Source organism: Wolffia australiana, chromosome 3, assembly GCF_029677425.1.
Source record: "Wolffia australiana isolate 7733 chromosome 3, ASM2967742v1".
NCBI classification, from domain to species: Eukaryota; Viridiplantae; Streptophyta; class Magnoliopsida; order Alismatales; family Araceae; genus Wolffia; species Wolffia australiana.
The window spans coordinates 19,382,501-19,402,074 of NC_135837.1; the positions used below are offsets into that span (position 1 = coordinate 19,382,501).

The following is a 19,574-nucleotide window of genomic DNA, read 5'->3' on the forward strand; positions in this document are numbered from 1 at the left end:
ACTTCAAAAGCCCCCCTGCTCATCCATCGACCCGGCGACACCCAATCTCCACCGTCCATCCCCAATCCGACGGTCTCAAGTCGAGACCAAAGACCGAATCGGACGCCGTCTCTTAAAGCGACGCAGCGGAACAAGTTAGTGGCTTAAACTGAAGCCAAGCAGGAGAGCATAACTTGTGGCTGAAAAACCCTCTCATCCCCTCTTTCTCTCTCCTACTTTCTCTCTCTACTGTAACTCTCTCCACCGAGTGAGAAGTCGGGCATCGAGCACCGGCCGTGGAGAATTCCGGGCACAAACAAAGTTCCAATTGTGTGGCCAATTTTCCAGGTTACGCCAGCAGATTCCTTATCTCTCTCTCTCTCTCTCTTTCTATCTCTATCTCTATCTCTTCTCTTCTCTCGAGTATTATCTGGTCCTCCCTCCTTGCTCTGTCTCTTTCTCTCTCTAGTTCTTCCGTGCAATTCCGGGCGATCAATGAGGAGTCGAAGCGCGATCGGCTGATGGGTTGGAGCGATGCGCGGATCGGAAGAAGAGTCGACCTCGCGAGCGACCAACAGCGGGAAGCCCAGGCCGGCTGCGACGAAGGAACGGCAAGAACAAGAGCGAGAAGAAGAGGAAGAAGAAGAAGAAGAAGAAGATGAAGATCAGTGCCATGTCTCTTGCACCGACGAGCTCGAATGCCGGGGGAGAGAAGACGCCGACGAAGAAGAAGAAGACGACGACGACGACGACGGAGCGGAGACCAGCCTTCGTCTCTGGCTCGACCGCCCGGAGAGATCGGTCGATCTCTTCGAGTGCCTTCATATATTCCGCCAAGTCGTGGAGATGGTCAGTCTCGCTCACTCCCAAGGCATCGCCGTCGATAATGTCCGCCCTTCTTGCTTCATCATGTCAGCGGTTAACCGCGTCTCCTTCATCGAATCCGCCTCTTGCTCGAGCTCCGGGTCTGATTCTTGCGGTAACGAATTGCAAGGATTTGAGGACAAGGACGACGATCTCTGCTCCAAGTCTCGCGATCAGGCCTCCGAGACTAGCTGTTTGCGTTCTTGCGAGCAGCGGGGGAGAGAAGGCGTGGCTGGTACGCCGGCCAGGAAGAACTTCCCTTTGAAGCGGATCCTTCTCATGGAGTATAACTGGTACACCAGCCCGGAAGAAATTTCTGGAGTTTCAGGGTCGTTCGCGTCCGATATCTACAAGCTCGGAGTTCTTCTCTTCGAGGTGTGAGTCTGATTCTTCCTGTTGTTTGTTGAGTTGTGTTGTTTGTTGAATTGTGTTGTTTGTTGAAATTGGGTTTGTTGATTTCTGCAGCTCTTCTGCCCTACGAGATCCTTGGACGAGAAGCAGCGGACCATGTCGAATCTCAGACATCGAGTTCTTCCGCCTTCTCTGCTGCTCAAATTCCCCAAAGAAGCTTCCTTTTGCCTTTGGCTGCTTCATCCTCAGCCGAGCACTCGGCCTAAGTTGAGGTCAGGGCAATCGAATCCCCTTCGGACAAATAGATTTTAACATGGTGTCAGACCCAGGTTGGGGGTTTGGATCTTTAGATTCGACGCAGTAAGTTTTGGATCAAGTTTTCACAGTGGTCGGCGATTGAATCTCAGCACTTCTCAACTTCCACATTCATCATGGGAAATGTTAAGATTTCGAAAGGAAAGTATAAGTCAACGCCCTTCCTAGAATTGTTTTGAGTGGAAAAGTAGCCCCCTTGCTATTAGATCTTAACAATCCACATTTGTGAAGGAAATCGAGCTGATCATGCCTTACTTGGGCTTTGAAACCCCTTCGTCTTCTTCGCATAAACTTCTAATCAAGTGGTTAAATCTTTTTAATGATCTGTAACGCGTTCGTCGTCTTCTTCGTCTCAAGATTTTGATTTGGGTTGTGTTCAGCGAGGTGCTGCAGAGCGAATTCCTCAACGAGCCTAAGGACAGCCTGGAAGAGAGGGAAGGCGCGATCAAGCTGAGGGAGGAGATCGAGAAGCAAGAACTGCTACTTGAATTCCTCCTCCGGCTGCAGAAGAACAAGCAAGAAGCCGCGGACAGCGTTCGCGAGACGGTCTTCTGCCTCACCTCCGATATCGAAGAAATCCTCAAGCAACTAGAAACGGTGAAGAACAAGGACGGCAGCTTCGTCTCCGATCTCGATCACGAAGAACAGCAAGCACGGCGGACGAACAAGATGCCGGACGATTCCGCCGGCTCTGGCTCCCGCAAGAGGATCAGACCGAGGCAAAGAAGCAAGAACCCTAATTTGGAGCCGAATCAGACGACTCAGGAGGCGATCTCGTCGAAAAGCTATCGCCTGATGAAGAACTTCAAGAAGCTCGAAGGCGCTTACCTGTCGACGAGATGCAGTAACATCGGAGGAGCGAGGAAAGGAAGCGAGTGGATAAACCCGTTTCTGGAAGGCCTGAGAAAGTACTTGGCATTCAGTAAATTTAGGGTTAGGGCGGATCTACGGCAGGGAGATCTGCTCAGCTCTTCGAACTTGGTTTGTTCCGTGGGTTTCGACAGAGATAAAGAGCTGTTCGCCACCGCAGGTGTTAATCGCAAGATCAAGATCTTTGAATGCGACGCCGTCCTTAACGACGATCGCGATGTTCACTACCCGCTTGTGGAGATGGTTAGTCGATCCAGGCTGAGCTGCCTGTGTTGGAATGGGTATATCAAGAGCCAGATCGCCTCCAGCGACTTTGATGGCGTCGTTCAGGTTAGTTCACCTTAATTGTTCTTTTCTTCCCCGTTTTCTTTCTCTAGTTTCAAAAGTTTTAAAGAAGAGAGTTTTCGTTGACTGAACCAAAGAAAAACAACAATCTGGGTTAGCGAAATACCTCCTGTTATCCATATCGAGTGAGGAACGAACTTGATAAAAGAGTTTTTTTTTTGGCTTTCTTAAGTTATGATTAGTTTGCAGCGTACTTGTTGTTAGAAAGAAGAGAACTTTTGTAGAAAAACGACAAGCTGTTGATCATCGATTGACAAAATAACTTCAATAGTTAAGGCTTTCTGATAAAACAAGAGAAGGGTTTCTGGGAGATTCTGCGAGAAACACAAGACTTCTACCAAGAAAGAAAGAGGGTTTTGTGGCTATGATATCACTTCGCATTTTTAACTACAGTTTTACAACGAACGAAGAAAAACTCTAGGAATTCATATAATTTCCCGATAAAACAAGAGGGGTCTCCGTAAGAAACATAAGATTTCGAAAACTTATCAAACTCGTCGTAGTGACAAAAACAGGATGAATCTCCAGGTTTGGGACGTGACGAGGAGCAAGGTGTTCGTAGAGATGAGAGAGCATGAGCAGCGCGTCTGGTCGGTGGATTTCTCGGCCGCCGATCCCACCAAGCTGGCCAGCGGCGGCGACGACTGCGCCGTGAAGCTGTGGAACATCAATCAGGCAATTCCGCTTTCGCACTTGGTGTATGTCGCCGGGTTTGAAACTAAAAACCGCAGACGCAAGAACAAACTAAAACAGAACGAACAAAAAACCCAACAGTTGTAATTCTCTCGTCTCGTCTCATCTTCTCCTTTTGTTTTCAGAGCGGTAGCACGGGGACGATCAAGACCAACGCCAACGTATGCTCAGTGCAATTCCCGCCGGACTCTGCGTGCTCCCTGGCCGTCGGATGCGCAGATCATCGCATCTATCTCTACGATCTTCGTAGCGTGAGGGCGCCTCTCTGCACCATGGTCGGGCACAGCAAGACGGTGAGCTACGTCAAGTTTGTGGATTCCTCCACTCTCGTGTCGGCTTCCACGGACAACACGCTCAAGCTTTGGGATCTCTCTGGGGCTTCTTCGAGGGTGATCAGCGAGCCTGTTCAGACCTTTGCCGGTCATACGAACGTCAAGGTTTGATCTTGGCCTCTTGTTTTCTTTTCAGCGGTTTTAGATCTCCGTTTTGCAATCATTCGAAGTGATTTTGGTCTCAGAACTTCGTGGGTTTGTCCATCTCCGACGGGTACATTGCCACGGGGTCAGAAACAAACGAGGTTTGTCCCTCTCTCCCTCTCTCTAGCGTACTCTTTCTCCCTCTATCGCCCTCAAGCTTTCTCTCTCTATCTCTGTACTTGTATGAATTTATCTGCATCTATGTCTGTCAATCTATCTCTCTCTACCTCTATATCTGTTGATCTCTATCTTTCAAGGTTTCTCTCTCTCTCGCTCTTTCTATTTATCTACCGATCCGTCTCTCTTCTTATCTTACTTTATATACTTATCTCTCTCTCTACTTCTATACCTCTTTATCTATCTATTATACATATATCTCTACCTCTACATATGTCAATCTCTCTCTACCGCTATATAAGGCAATCTATCTCGCTTTATACTCATACATATACCTCTACATCTTTATCTGTCCATCTCTCTCTCTCTCTTTCCCCCTCTCTCCTCTCTCTCCTTCCCCTCTCTCCTCTCTCTCTCTCCCTCTTTCCTTCTCCCCATCTTCTATCTCTCTGCCTCTCTCCTCTCTCTCTCTCTCTCCCTCTTTCCCTCTCCCCATCTTCTATCTCTCTGCCTCTCTCCTCTCTTTCTCTCTCTCCCTCTTTCCCTCTCCCCATCTTCTATCTCTCTGCCTCTCTTCTCTCTCTCTCTCCCTCTTTCCCTCTCCCCATCTTCTATCTCTCTGCCTCTCTTCTCTCTCTCTCTCCCTCTTTCCCTCTCCCCATCTTCTATATCTCTGCCTCTCTCCTCTCTCTCTCCCCCTCTCTCCCTCTCTCCTCTCTCTCTCTCCCTCTATCTCTCTATTGATCTATCCTCGGGCCCCCCCACTCTCTATTGATCTATCTATCCTTCTCTCTCTCTCTCTATCTCTCTATTGATCCATCTTCCCACCCGCCTGGCTTGCGATGAAATGGGTTTTGTGGGCAGGTGTATGTGTACCACAAGGCCTTCCCGATGCCAGTTTTATCCTTCAAGTTCAGCAGCGCGGAATCTGGGTCGGGGAGGGAGGTCGACGACGGTTCCCAGTTCATCTCCTGCGTCTGCTGGCGGGGCCAAACTTCTACGCTGGTCGCCGCCAACTCCTCCGGCAACATCAAGCTTCTGGAGATGGTCTGAGCCCACCGTTTCTCTCGTATCTTCCTCTCCTATGTACACATTCCTGGCTGCAGAGTAGAGAGAGACAGAGAGAAAGAGAGAGAGGCCGATATGATTTGATGGATTCCTCTCTCTAAAAAAATATTTATACGGTTACTCGATTATTCGTCCATTATTGTTGCCGCCCACTTTACCTTCAATTCCACTAGGAAACAGACGAGTTAAGAAGAGTCATACTCCATTCTGTGACTTCTTGGATACTAACCCATTGGATCTAAATTCGATATCGTTTACTGGGGGTCACTTGGAGGAATAATATACCCCGGTACTATTCTTTCTAGTAATGAAACAGAGAAGAATTTAAACATTGTTCTACATTTTTTGAATTGAGTTTAAGTAACAAGTTACATGATGAAATTGGGAAGAATAAGAGAAATATCTCGGTTATTTGTGTATCTTGTTTGAATGACACTCCATTTTATGGATTATTGGATAAGAATGTAATGTGGCGTCTTGTCTCGTAATTTAGGAACAGTGCATGACAGTTATTGAAGCTGGCAGTGGCTCACATAGACATGGGAGCATAGAGTAAAGATGTGTCCATGGATGTGATTTAATGTTGGTTGGTGTACTTTTCTTTGAGGAAAATTGGATGGCCAGGGTCGAAGCTATTATTATCCGCCCATTGGACATCTTTCAATCAATCGAATAAAACATACTGTTGATGGGAAAGCTGTGATTTGATGATGCACACTACAAAGAACTTCCTGCGATGAGCCACGCAATCAATGGCACACGGAGGCTCTTCCTCAACCCTTAAAATGGGTTTTTGCACCATCTTACATCTTGGAACTTTGAAATTGGCGAAGGATTTAGGTAATTATTTAAGATATTATTAATGCAAAACTGAAGAGAAAATATTAAAGAAAATTTGGAAGTAGATAGTACCAAATAGTTTGATGAAATGCCTCAATGACATTATCTTTAAATTTTGATTCAAATTTGAAACAAGACTAATCCAATCTAATCTTCGACTAAAATCAGGGCTAATATTCATCTAGAGAAATATCCTAATACTGTATTGCCCTAATTTCACAACTCAAAGAGAAAGTGCTAAGATTGCAGCCTCCTTCACAAAATGTTAATGTGCCTCTTTGAGTCATGCCCTCCATCATGGCACAATTTCTGGTGCACTAAAGCTTATCTAGTGTCTCGCTCAGATGCATCAGCATTCTTCCAAGCTTTCCCTAGTTCTGAAAGATAATCTCACTGTGGAATTTCATCAAACTCTTTTGGTACTCTCTATTTCCAACATTTCTTTCATATTTTCTCTTCAGTTTTACATTAATAATATTTTAAATAATTACTTAAATTTATTTTTAAATAATCCTTGGAAATTTTATCAAAGGATGAATTAAGATTTCCTTTAGTCAACACTGGCCTATTCTCCACCTTTATATAGTATTTAAAAGGTGTCTATGTTTCTTACTCAAACGAGATCTACACATTTTTTAAAAAGACCCAAGGATGTCAATTTTAGCAAATCTTAGTGTCTCAGAAATGAATCTAGTCGTCACATCTCATCATAAGGTTGTGCTACTTATCCTCTTAAAATAGATGTATTTCACGAATGCTCTGTTCAGAAGGATGTCAAGGATTTGAGAACTTGTTAGACATCATTGGCTATTATTGTCAATTTCCTAAAATTGTGCCCGCTAGGAAAGGTTTCTGACCCAATGACACAGTCTTAACAGCATGGAAACATGACGTGAATCCACAAGTTTTGTTTTACTTGAAGCAGCCGAGTCTTGAATTCAAATAACTAGCTTCTCCAACCCTAGAGTCCATAAGGGGGTTGTGTTTGAGTCTACTAGCACTAAAATATTCTCTAACAAATAGAACACTCAAAGGGGACAAACATGAGTTCCAACATAAAAAATACTTCAGGAATCCCTTTCAATGGCACAAGGGGGCCTTATGAAGGCCACAAAGACATTACACACGAAAAGACAACTCAAAACATTGGGAAAAACAACTCTCGTAAAATAAAACAAATGAGCAGGAGCCTGATAGGCTTGAGCAGATATATTATGCACATTATGGGAAATGTAGAGTATGTCAGAAGATATTGTGTGGCTCAAGAAGATCTTCATAAAACAAAATAAAAAGATATGCACCTCTAAATGCTGTACCAGAGATATTGCGAATATTCTAGCAGAAGAATAATATGTTTGAGGATTCTGTAAGAGAAAAATCTCTCACCAATCGCTAAGTAATCTTCTACATATCGTGTCTGCTTCTGGAAGGATATACTTCTGGGGACACCAATTGCTAATGGGCCTCAAGAAGTGCTTTTGGGCTACATCATCCATATATTGAAAAATTTTGCTTTTGCATGGCCATTTTATAATCGCAAAATAAAAAATTCAAAATAAAAATAAAAATATCAAAAATATTTAAAAAAAACAAAAGAATGTGTTAGCTACAACATCAGTAGTGACGCTCCCAGATTTCTTCAAAGGCTTTGTTGTGGACATTGATGCCTTCGGATCTAAGGCAGGCGTGGTCCTTTTTCAGAATGAATGACCGATTGCCTCCTCTAGCCATGTCAATCCTTGCAAAATCCTAATGAAGGATGATATGGCCATCCTGATGGTCACTCACAAGTGGTGGCACTTTCAAATGTTTCACCTTTTTTATTGTCTGGATGGACCATGCTACTTTTAAATTAACTTTTCATTTAAATGAATTTCAGGACTATTGTCAAAAGTGCAACTCCATGCTCATGGGTTTTAATTTCAGAATTGAGCATAAAGAGGATAGTAAGAATAAAGCAGCTTACACACTCTCTAGTTTGCCCTAGGTACATGAAATTTATCTTCATTCAAATGTGACCATCTTTGTACTAGAGTTCAACAGGATTGCATCCAAGGTGGAAGCAAGTAATAAACTACTAACTATAAAGAAGGTCACCACAAATTCTAATTAATCTATTCAGAGAAGAGTCCTCCATAAGTATAGAACTATGCTCCCAAGAACTCCCCTATGGTTACCAGTATATTGAAAGAATTCCGCGATGACCCTTTGGTCGATCATGCAGGTCATTTGAAAATTTCTAAGTAGATATTGCTGCGACTACACAACCAAGGAATGAGGGAAATCATCAAAGTATATCAACGGGTGTATGTGCGTCTAGACATAAAGTATCATCTCTATCACCTACACTACAACATTTTCATAGGGAATATTGGAGCTATTCCTAAGTCCCCTGTATTTGATACAATCCTCGTAGTGGATTGCCTGTCCAAATAAGCTTATTTCATTGCTATGAAGCATCAATTTTCCACAGTGGTGTGACCAAAGCCTTGGAAAAGAGGTAATATGCAGGTCACTGTGTTGTTTCTTAGGGAGCCAAAACTTATACCTTTTAGCCTGCTTAGAATAAAAACACAGGGTTCCCTGTTCCATCATGTCAGACATTCATAGAATTTGGATCCTTTTTTTTGTGACAACTTTCTGCAAACACCTCCAGTATGATGGCCAGTCAGAGGTGGTCAACAACTGTGGGAGAACTATCTAAGGTGTTTTATTCTAAGCAGGCTAAAAGGTATAAGTTTTGGCTCCCTAAGAAACAACACAGTGACCTGCATAAGCTTCCTCACATCACTGTATATGGACCACATTCCAAATGGTTTATGGTCTTTAACTACCAATATTGCTCAAACATGGGCCAGCCTAATCACCCCTGGATGACATTGATCATTATCTTCAAGAGGAAGATCTGTACCTCACAGACCCATTGAAATTTTGGACCCAATTTCTATGTAACACCGAGGGAGACAGAACAGTGGGAAAAGTGTTGTATGTCAGTAAATACAGGAGTCTCCATCTATCCACCCTTGTTTTCATGTGTCGCATACAAAACTAGCTAAAGGTGCGGCAATGACTGGTCAGGAGATTCCTTTGGCAGTGAAAGACAAGGAAGACAAGACATAATATGTTTGGATCTTAGTCCCAATCAAGTGCATTAACCATCTTTGTAGATTCTACTTGTTAGTATTATCCTCATTTTCCCTCTAAAAAAAAATTCATGGTATAGTTTCTTGAGTTCAACCATAGTGAATTTTGGTGTAACTTTTAGTATAGTTTTCTTATTTAGATCACTTTCCCCCTGTTTAGGTGATCTTATTTTATTGAAAATCCTCTTTAGGTGATCTTAAGATTATATTTGAAAGACCAACGATTAATTATTCATGTTAATTTGTCAAAATACATTGAAGAACAAAGCGTGCTTTTGTCGAGATAGATGGACTAAGGGGGTCACCACTCGACTGTATTTAATATTCTGACAAGTACAGAAAAGTTTACAGACTGAAAATTTACCGTTTTCCAGCTGCAAATGCTATCCCCTATTTTGAAATTAGGTGAAGATTGAATAGACAAAGAACAATAACAGGCTCAGACATTTGACATTCAAAGTAGCATCTTAAATGCCAAAACAACCGCTCAAAAGGCCTCTATTATTCTGAAATTTCTCAGAAGTACTTTGAGAGGTATCTCCGGTAAAGATAATTTCATCAAGAAAATGGTTCTCCTAAATTAAATAATATGTTTAATAGACCCCAAGTTTCATCGAAAGTTTCATAAAACATGTCAACTAAAGAACCCCAAGTTTCATCGAAAGTGCAGAATCTGCCGTGCAAACACTAGTTCACCAGAACTGGCTTATGAGTAAAACTAGTTAGGCAGCACGTCAATAAGTAGTAAAATGAAAGTCGACCAAGAACACTTAATTCTAGCTCGATCACTGTTCCTTGAACATAAAATAGAGACAAGTAGTCCCCAGAAGGAGACCGAAATACCAAAATCCCAGTCTTCCTAGAGAAAAAAACACAGGAAGGACTATCTGCATTACTGGACTACTATCTTAAAACACAACTACCATAAAAAAACTCAAAGGGTGTCACATTCCTCAAAATCCCTCCTATCTGATCAGGAATTACAATGGAAGTATCTTCACTTATGGCAATAACCTAACCCAATTGATCTCCCCAACCACAACTACCATAAAAAATACTCAAAGGGTGTCACATTCCTCAAAATCCCTCCTATCTGATCAGGAATTACAATGGAATTATCTTCACTAATTGCAATAATCTAGTCCAATTGATCTCCTCAAACAAATGATTTTCCGAACTGACCAAAAACACGAATAAAAGCACCTTATTCATGCCAGCAATAACATCTCCGTGGAAATTGACTAATTAAGCACTAGACTCAATTCCGGATGATCATCCTCCCAACATCAACCATGGATCTCCTCTTCAGATGTACCTACAGCATTGAACCTAGAAAGCTCCATTTGACACAAAACATGATTAACACTATTTCAATGATCGAGAAAAGTTGACAATGCAAGGACAACTCCTTGGAACAATAAAATCCAGCTGATCAATCAAATTCAGCAAATGAAATAACAAGTTCTCCTGATCCACAACACATCTCCATATCTTTTCCCTAAGTGGAAGATGAGGCACAATTTCATATGCCCTGGGATGTTTGAATCCATAAAGATATAACAATGGAGACTTTATAGAAAGCTCACTCTCCAATCTCTGAAGTACCCTACTGAGAAATCACGATATAATATGTTTATGGAAACTTCTTCGTGAATGTTTGTCAACTGATGATATATCGTTTACCATTATAAGTTGGACAATATGACGTAACTAACATTGAAATGGAGTAACATCAAATCAAAAGGCCGTTGTGAACAAGGCAGCGTACAAGGGCTGTACCTTTCAATCTGTAAAGTCAACGGAGAAAAACAAAACGATTCCTTGAAAAGGATGGCAGATGATGAGCTGGCCTTGGCCACTTCACCCCTCCACCTGTTCTCTCAGCCTGCGGATGGTGCTCCTCACGGTAACCGCGCTAGCAGTGCTGCAAATAATCAAATTTGCAGGGTCAGTGAACCGATAGAACACAAGCACAAAAGAGAAGAATTACTAACTTTAAGGTGTAAGCGCCTCCAGCTTTCACTTTGCCGCAATCCCTGCACACCCAGATGCCAGTTGCCTTTCTCTTCACGGAATACTGAGAGTATAATGTCACATGTTAATCATCCGATCAAGTGTTAAACAGAAAAAAAAGAATTTTAATAAGGGTACGACCATCTCATGGAAATATAAACATAGCACATGTTAGTAATGATGCGAATTACGCCCATCAAAGATACAGCAATAGTAAGGGGATTTTACCTCTTCTCACATCAAACAATTTCAAACTTCCTTATGATATACTATTACCTCATCAAAATATTAGATGTGGAAGCATGTAAGCTTAATAATAGTATATCATAAGAAAGTTTGAAATTGTATGATGTGAGAAGAGGTAGAATAAGAGAAACATCGAATGTTAGACATCGACATTGCTATTCAAGGCTCAATAACTGTAAAAAAGGACTTATTCGATCAAGTCTACCAAAAGAAAATGAAAAAATACCTTGCCGCAAAACTCACAGAAGTATTTGGCATGCTGGGAAACTTCCATCTTCTTGATTTGCTTCCGCAAACTGGCACCGTATCTGGTACCTGGAGAAAAAAAACGAAGAGATGATGAACAAGGATCGACTTCAACATTGATGAATTTCCCGCCGTGTGAAATTCCAGATGTCATACCATACTTCCCGACAATTCCGGCCTTCTTCGTGCGCTTCGTCTGAAAAACGAAGAAAAAAAAGCCACTGATGGAAAAAGAAAAATACATTCCTAAAATACGCAACGTCTCATTACACAACAAGCAGCATAACAGCACACCGAACAGTTACCGGGGGCTAACATCACCGCTCAAAACGAGAAAATTATCAAACATCGAGTAACATCATGACTCATGACTAAATCTCAAAAACAAATGATTACTTCTACCATTCAAGATGGCAAGAACGAAGAGCATAACATAAAATTCAGCGTCAACCCAACAAAAGTCATGATCAATTACCATTTGGGCAGCCGCTGCAGCGATCCCACGAAATCTACAGCAGCAGAGGCGGTGGTCGAAGCGCCTCGCACCGAATATAGAGCTAGGGTTTTCAAAGATGCCTTCAGATATATCAACGGCCAGGATCGCGCTAGATCGATCAGACTCTAAAAGGGCATTTTGGGTATTCAAACATCAATTTTGGCGCGAAATGTCTTCTTCCCGCGCGTTTCTAACCCACCTATTTAAGCCTCAATCCGCCCCCAATATTTTCAATTTTCGGGGTAAATCTCTTCGCGTTCTCTTCAATCGATCGAGCGAAGAAGGAAAATCAGCGATGGATGCTGTCAGCGGCTTCTACGTTGACGAGAAATCAGTTCAGGTCGAAGACATTTTCTTGGAATTTCTTCGAAGGTAATTGATTTTCCCTGTTTTGATCGCCGCATTTCGTCGTTTGTGCCTGTATTCACATCTCCTGACGAGTTGCGTTCTGCAGATTTAAAGAAGAGCAGACCTCCGTGGAACTGTTTTACGAATCGGAGATCGAGGCCATGAAATCCAATGAGTCGACTACAATGTTCGTGGATTTCTCCCATGTCATGCGCTTCAACGATGTCCTCCAAAAGGCCATCTCTGAAGAGTACCTCAGGTGTCAATCGTTCCTCATCTCGTCTCGAACATTGAAATTAGTTTATCGTTTAAACAAGTTTTTGTTATTTTTTTTTTCAGATTCGAGCCGTATCTGAGGAATGCGTGCAAGAGATTTGTAATGGAGCACAAGCCGGCGGATAATAGGCCCGCATTCTTTTCCGACGATAGCCCCAACAAAGACATCAACGTGGCGTTTTACAACATCCCCCTCTTGAAAAGATTGAGGGAGCTGACGACATCGGAAATCGGAAAATTGATTTCTGTCATGGGAGTTGTCACGCGTACCAGCGAAGTCCGACCCGAGCTTCTATCTGGAACTTTCAAGTGCTTGGACTGTGGAACTGTTGTAAAAAACGTAGATCAACAGTTCAAGTACACGGAGGTACTTGAACTCGCTGAGCTTTCTGTTAGTTTTTCTTCAATGTCGATAGGCAAACAATGGTTTTACTTTATTTTTTCGCGATCCCTCTTCAGCCCATCATCTGCGCTAATGCTACGTGTTCAAACCGGAGCAACTGGGCTCTGCTCAGGCAAGAGAGCAAATTTACGGACTGGCAAAGGGTCAGAGTGCAAGAGACCTCGAAAGAGATTCCTCCAGGATCTCTTCCTCGTTCCTTGGATGTAATCCTCCGACATGAAATGGTCGAGCAAGCTAGAGCTGGAGACACGTAAGATATTTGAAAACTGTGTTAATTTACTGAAAATTTTCCTCTCGGGTACTAATTTTTGACGTAATTTTATTGAATACAGAGTAATTTTTACGGGCACGTTGGTCGTGGTGCCAGATTTAATGGCATTAACTTCACCTGGAGAAAGAGCGGAATGCCGACGTGAAGCACAGCAACGACAGAACGCTACTGCTGGGCACGAAGGCGTTAAGGGTCTTAGAGCTTTGGGCGTGCGAGACCTCTCCTATCGTCTTGCCTTCATAGCAAATTCAGTTCAGGTAAGCGGATTAAAGACTTAATCTTTATCATTTTTTAACCTAGATAAAGATCTCAATTATAATTTTAATGCTTGCGTCCTTTGAGCGTGCAAGATCTTTCTTATCGTCTCGTCTTCATAGAAAAGTCAGTTCAGGTTAACGCAATAAATATTTATTCTTTAATCCTTTCTTAACCTAAAGTCCGTAATTATAATTCTAATACCTGCATCCTTCTCCAGGTAGCAAATGACAGGAAGGAGAGTATGCGTGACAGGAGAAAAGAAGGCGACGATGAAGATAGACACGAGTTTACGGTGTGTACTATGGATGCCTATAATGCTATCTTCGGAAAGTTCATAACTTAATTTTTTCCAACTGTCTAGCAAGAAGAGGAGAATGAAGTTCTTCAGATGAGGAACACTCCTGATTTCTTCAACAAGATGGTTGACAGCATCTGTCCCACTGTTTTCGGCCACCAAGAAATCAAGAGAGCAATCCTTCTAATGCTCTTGGGTGGTGTTCATAAATTTACTCATGAAGGTATCAAGCTTCGGGGAGATATCAATGTTTGCATTGTCGGTGATCCGAGCTGTGCCAAGTCTCAATTCCTCAAGTACGCCCCCGGGTTTTCATTTTTGAGTAATATCTTGAAAAATACCCTTTTTAACGAAACCCCCCCCTTCATTTTAATTAATTAGGTACACTGCCGGCCTTGTTCCACGTTCCGTCTACACTTCGGGGAAGTCTTCTTCTGCTGCGGGTTTGACTGCAACAGTAGCCAAAGAACCAGAAACGGGGGAATTCTGCATTGAGGTATAATTTTAAATTTTAATAATATTTATTGTTGTTAAGGGGAAGGTCTAATTTCCTTTAATTTTTCTTGTTCGCAGGCTGGAGCGCTGATGCTGGCGGATAACGGTGTGTGCTGTATCGATGAATTCGATAAGATGGACATAAGGGACCAGGTAAAATACATTCATATTTGTTTTTCCGAATATGGGCCGAAAATAATACCTTTAAAAAAATTCCTGACGTGATTTAAAAAATCCAGGTTGCCATCCACGAGGCCATGGAACAACAAACGATCAGTATCACAAAAGCGGGAATTCAGGCCACACTTAATGCGAGAACATCTATCCTGGCCGCCGCAAATCCAACCGGTGGCCGGTACGATAAATCCAAACCGCTCAAGGTGATTTTTTATATAAAATAACGACGATTTATTTCATTAAACAAACAAATTTGATTTTAACGGGCGCGAAAAATATTGTTAAATTGTGGCCAGTATAACGTAGCGCTGCCGCCAGCCATCCTCTCGAGATTTGATCTGGTCTACGTCATGATCGACGATCCTGATGATAACACGGATTATCATATCGCCCACCACATCGTGAGAGTTCATCAGAAGCGAGAAGACGCCCTCGCTCCAGCATTCAGCACCGCAGAATTAAAGCGTTACATTCTCTATGCAAAATCCCTCAAACCGAAGGTCTCTCTCTCTCTCTCTCTACCACCCTCTCTCTATCAACTTCTCTATCTCTATCAATTTTTCTCTATATTAACCTCTCTCTATAGCATCCTCTCGCTGTCTTTATCAACCTCTGTTTCTCTCTGTCAACCTCACTCTCTCTCTCTCTCTCTATCAACCCCTCTTTCTCTCTCTCTCTCTCTCTCTCTCTCTATCAACCCCTCTTTCTCTCTCTCTCTCTCTCTATCAATCCCTCTTTCTCTCTCTCTCTCTCTATCAAACCCTCTTTCTCTCTCTCTATCAACCCCTCTTTCTCTCTCTCTATCAACCCTATTTCTCTCTCTATCAACTCCTGTTTCTCTCTCTATCAACCCCTATTTCTCTCTCTATCAACTCTTATTTCTCTCTCTATCAACCCCTATTTCTCTCTATATCAACCCCTCTTTCTCTCTCTATCAACCCTCTTTCTCTCTCTATCAACCCTCTTTCTCTCTCTATCAACCCCTCTTTCTCTCTCTATCAACCCCTAGTTCTCTCTCTATCAACCCTCTTTCTCTCTCTATCAACCCTATTTCTCTCTCTATCAACCCTCTTTCTCTCTCTCTCAACCCCTCTTTCTCTCTCTATCAACCCCTCTTTCTCTCTCTGTCAACCCCTCTTTTTCTCTCTCTATCAACCCCTCTTTCTCTCTCTGTCAACCCCTCTTTTTCTCTCTCTATCAACCCCTCTTTCTCTCTGTCAACCCCTCTTTCTCTCTCTGTCAACCCCTCTTTCTCTCTCTATCAACTCCTCTTTCTCTCTCTATCAACCCCTCTTTCTCTCTCTGTCAACCCCTCTTTTTCTCTCTCTATCAACCCCTCTTTCTCTCTGTCAACCCCTCTTTCTCTCTCTGTCAACCCCTCTTTCTCTCTCTATCAACCCCTCTTTCTCTCTCTATCAACCTCTCTGTCAATCTCTCTTTTCTCTCTGTCAACCCCTCTTTCTCTCTCTATCAACCCCTCTTTCTCTCTCTATCAACCCCTCTTTCTCTCTCTATCAACCTCTCTGTCAATCTCTCTTTTCTCTCTGTCAACCCCTCTTTCTCTCTCTATCAACCCCTCTTTCTCTCTCTATCAACCTCTCTGTCAATCTCTCTTTTCTCTCTGTCAACCCCTCTTTCTCTCTCTATCAACCTCTCTGTCAATCTCTCTTTTCTCTCTGTCAACCTCTTTTTATCTCTCTCTGTCAACCTGTTTCTCTTTATATCAACCTCTCTCTCTCAATCAACCTATCGCTCTCTCTCACTCCTCTCTCTCCCCTCTCCGCTGTCTGTCATCAACCTCTATTATAAATCTTAATATTCATTATATTGTGATAATATAATTCGATTATACTTTTAACTACAGCTGAGTGCCGAGGCCAGAAGGGTACTCGTGGACTCCTACGTGGGGCTGCGAAGAGGTGACGCGGCGCCTGGAAGTAGAGTCGCCTACCGGATGACTGTGAGACAACTTGAAGCGCTGATCCGCCTCTCAGAGGCCATCGCCCGCAGCCATCTTGATAAAGTGGTACAGCCACCATTTTTCACTATTATTTTAATTTTCATCCATCAAGATTCTAACCATAACTTCTTATTTTCACCTATTAAGGTTCTATCCATAACTTCTTATTTTCACACATTAAGGTTCTAATCATAACTTCTTATTTTCACCCATTAAGATTCTAACCAAAACCTCTTATTTTCACCCATTAAGATTCTAACCGTAACTTCTTATTTTCACCCGTCAAGACTCCAACCGTAACTTCTAACTGTCACCCATCAAGACTATAACCATGACTTCAAATTTTCACAGTAATTCTATTCCTTAATTTAGAAAAAAATTGCAGGTGCATCCGGCTCACGTGCGCATGGCAGTGCGGCTTCTTAAAACATCCATTATCAGGTTAGATTTCATTACGGCTCAAATTTGTCTTAATTATTCATCAGAGAACCGCGGGCGTTGACTTTCGTTGCTGACGTCGCGCAGCGTTGAATCAAGCGAGATTGATCTTTCTGATTTTCAAGATGAGGAAGACGGAGCCCCAATTACTGATAAAGATCAAGTTCCTGCTGCTCCCGTCGTCACTGAGCAGCCCTCCGAGCCAGCTCAAGGTGAATTCTACTTCATGCTTTCTTTTTCCCTTTCTTTGGAGATATGACCGAACTCAACCTTTTGGTTTTTCCAGGCGATCGATCGAGAAGGAAAATAACCACGACCGAAGAGCATTTCCAGAAAGTCACTCGAGCTCTTGTTCTTCGACTCCGCCAGCACGAGGAATCAGTTGCTCGCGAAGGTATTCATCACATCAATTCCAATCTACGTCAAACGATTGGATTATCTTGGTTTTCAAGTTGACTATAACCAGCGTGATTATATTAAACCACGAAACATCTAAGCGTTTTTCAAAGAAAATAATTCTGGGTTTTTTTAAAGATACTTCATTATTTTCCTCAGAACCTTTACATGTTACTCGATATCAGGCACAGAAAATATCAGAGTTCTTATCTTATGGTATTCGCTGAATGCTCTGGTTGTGATTAAACATAATCTGGCAGGCAAATAGAATGGAATTAAAATTTTGGGTTTTAATTATTAAAAAAAAAGGGAATTTTCAGGAAGCGGGCTGGCGGGGATGCGGCAAGGGGACCTTATCGTATGGTACGTGGAGCAGCAGAACGCGTTGGGGTTGTACTCTTCTCTGGAGGAGGTGAAGAGGGAGGTGGAATGCGTCAAGGCCATAATAGAGGTAAGTCAAACTTCAGTCAACAGTCAACTCTCTGTGGTCAATTCTCTGTGGTCAACTCATGCCTACTTGGACTCTCTGGGGGTCAATTGGTCATGGGGTTTGCAGAGCTTGATCCAGAGGGAGGGGCATCTGATCGTGATCGACGACGGAGATGAGGCGGCGGTGGACGACGGCGAGGTAACCTCTGCCATGTCTGCCAGGGAGAGGAGGATCCTCGCAGTGGCGCCGAATTATGTCATTGACTGACCATGTTTCCCTTTTTTTTTTATCTATCTACGGGCCTATAATTTGGGGTAGTGGAGTGTGAAATAGTATTTTCAACTCATGTTGCTCTCCTGATCATGGTTTGATTGCTGGGATCATGGTCAATCGCGGCAAATTACTTGAGAGGTCAAACGATTTATCAGTCATGACAAATACCTAACAATCTTTTTATCAAATTCGTGAACATTTGATGGAATTCTCATTAAGTTTTGGCTGATGTTAAGATTCAACCATTAGATCTCCCCCTACATGCGGACCTGAATGAAAATGGCAAGGGAAGTCCTTTTAGTCATCTTATTTCTCCTTCATCAGACCAATTAAGTCGGTGACCTAAAATGGATTTTGTCTTTGTATATTATTTTATTTTGATTTCCGGTTTACATACGTGAAGCGTTTTCAACCTAAAACTGATGCCGACAGAAAATTGAAAGCCATTAAATAGAATTTTGAGCTAATAATATCTATTGTCGATGATAAATGCGGGTTTTCTAGATTTTTTTATTTAAAAGGTTTAATATGTGGGTGTTTTATAGGTTTACTCTTGAGTCCGCCACATGTCATCATCTGGTTTGTTTAGATAGGGAGCTATCATTGACATTCACCGATGATTTGCTGAACTAATCATTGCAAAAATGTGCCATTGTGCCAATTTTGAGCTAATATTTGCCTTTCAGAATGCACAAGGACACCGGCAGCATGATAAGAGAGACAATTTTTATCAGAACAAATGCAATGGAACAGAGAAGTGTCGTTGCCATAACATTTGATGATATAAATCACATTAAATGTGATTGAAAAGTGAGATACATCTCAGAATGAGAAATGCAGAGATTAAAATAAATTAAATGTAGTTTCAAACGTTGAAAAAGAGAGAACACTTGGCGAAACAAGAGCAACAAATACCAAAAAATGGCGGAATAGATCAGATCAGATCAGATCAGCAATTAATTGCATAAAAAATGAGGTGGACTATTTGGCAAATACAATGATTTTTCTCCCATGTCGGCGATCCGACACATGGATCAATTAGAAGAGAAAAAATAAATGGCTCAGAATCATCCAGCTTCAATACTAAATATGTCACGATTCAGAAGTATTTTTGGGTTTTAAATTTTGAGGTTGGATTCATCCTCTCTCTCTTCTATCCATCTAATTAATTTTGGAACAGAAACAGACTGGAAAGTGAAAGAAAGTGGTCATACTAATTTGAAAAGATTTAAACGAAAGATAACTAGTGTGGAACAAGTAACTCATCTTCTTGGTGCAAATTTCTCATAAAAGTTGGAAGGCAAAATGGAGGGGCACTCCTACTGCCACAAATCTATGGTGAGTTCCTTCCACTTCTGTTTTTCTCATCTTCTCAACAACCATCCCTCCATATCCATCCACCCAACTGTGTATACACATTCAGCATTTTATTTTCATCCATCTATATCTAGTTCAAAACACATTTCCACAATTATTAATACACATTGGTAAG

The 19,574-nt window shown here is 42.1% G+C and overlaps 3 protein-coding genes across 4 annotated transcripts; 2 read left to right on the top strand and 1 right to left on the bottom strand.

Annotated features, from left to right (window-relative positions):
• The first annotated feature begins 176 nt into the window (after nucleotides 1-176).
• On the top strand, nucleotides 177-5,242 carry LOC144701248 (protein SPA1-RELATED 3-like). Of its 2 annotated transcripts, XM_078573001.1 has the most exons (7): nucleotides 185-1,218; nucleotides 1,309-1,466; nucleotides 1,890-2,709; nucleotides 3,253-3,399; nucleotides 3,543-3,854; nucleotides 3,935-3,994; nucleotides 4,875-5,242. In XM_078573001.1, the coding sequence occupies exons 1-7, from the start codon at nucleotides 514-516 to the stop codon at nucleotides 5,061-5,063; spliced, it is 2,391 nt and encodes a 796-aa protein (XP_078429127.1). In that variant the 5' UTR covers nucleotides 185-513; the 3' UTR covers nucleotides 5,064-5,242. The 2 variants fall into 2 exon arrangements, with proteins under 2 accessions (XP_078429128.1, XP_078429127.1); XM_078573002.1 differs by lacking the exons at nucleotides 3,935-3,994; nucleotides 4,875-5,242 and having other exon boundaries at nucleotides 177-1,218; nucleotides 3,253-3,422; nucleotides 3,543-3,806.
• A 5,526-nt stretch (nucleotides 5,243-10,768) lies between these two features.
• Nucleotides 10,769-12,156, bottom strand: LOC144701251 (large ribosomal subunit protein eL43y). Its single transcript, XM_078573004.1, has 5 exons — nucleotides 12,042-12,156; nucleotides 11,723-11,762; nucleotides 11,547-11,635; nucleotides 11,056-11,138; nucleotides 10,769-10,985 (listed from the first exon to the last, which is right to left on the bottom strand). The coding sequence occupies exons 1-5, from the start codon at nucleotides 12,042-12,044 to the stop codon at nucleotides 10,922-10,924; spliced, it is 279 nt and encodes a 92-aa protein (XP_078429130.1). The 5' UTR covers nucleotides 12,045-12,156; the 3' UTR covers nucleotides 10,769-10,921.
• Nucleotides 12,157-12,306: 150 nt separating this feature from the next.
• Nucleotides 12,307-18,189, top strand: MCM6 (minichromosome maintenance (MCM2/3/5) family protein). The gene is made up of 17 exons (XM_078573003.1): nucleotides 12,307-12,434; nucleotides 12,517-12,669; nucleotides 12,750-13,053; nucleotides 13,146-13,339; nucleotides 13,422-13,617; nucleotides 13,836-13,910; nucleotides 13,980-14,209; nucleotides 14,295-14,409; nucleotides 14,487-14,561; nucleotides 14,648-14,788; nucleotides 14,882-15,085; nucleotides 16,450-16,611; nucleotides 16,931-16,986; nucleotides 17,071-17,195; nucleotides 17,270-17,377; nucleotides 17,700-17,830; nucleotides 17,936-18,189. The coding sequence occupies exons 1-17, from the start codon at nucleotides 12,358-12,360 to the stop codon at nucleotides 18,074-18,076; spliced, it is 2,487 nt and encodes an 828-aa protein (XP_078429129.1). The 5' UTR covers nucleotides 12,307-12,357; the 3' UTR covers nucleotides 18,077-18,189.
• The last annotated feature ends 1,385 nt before the right edge of the window (nucleotides 18,190-19,574 follow it).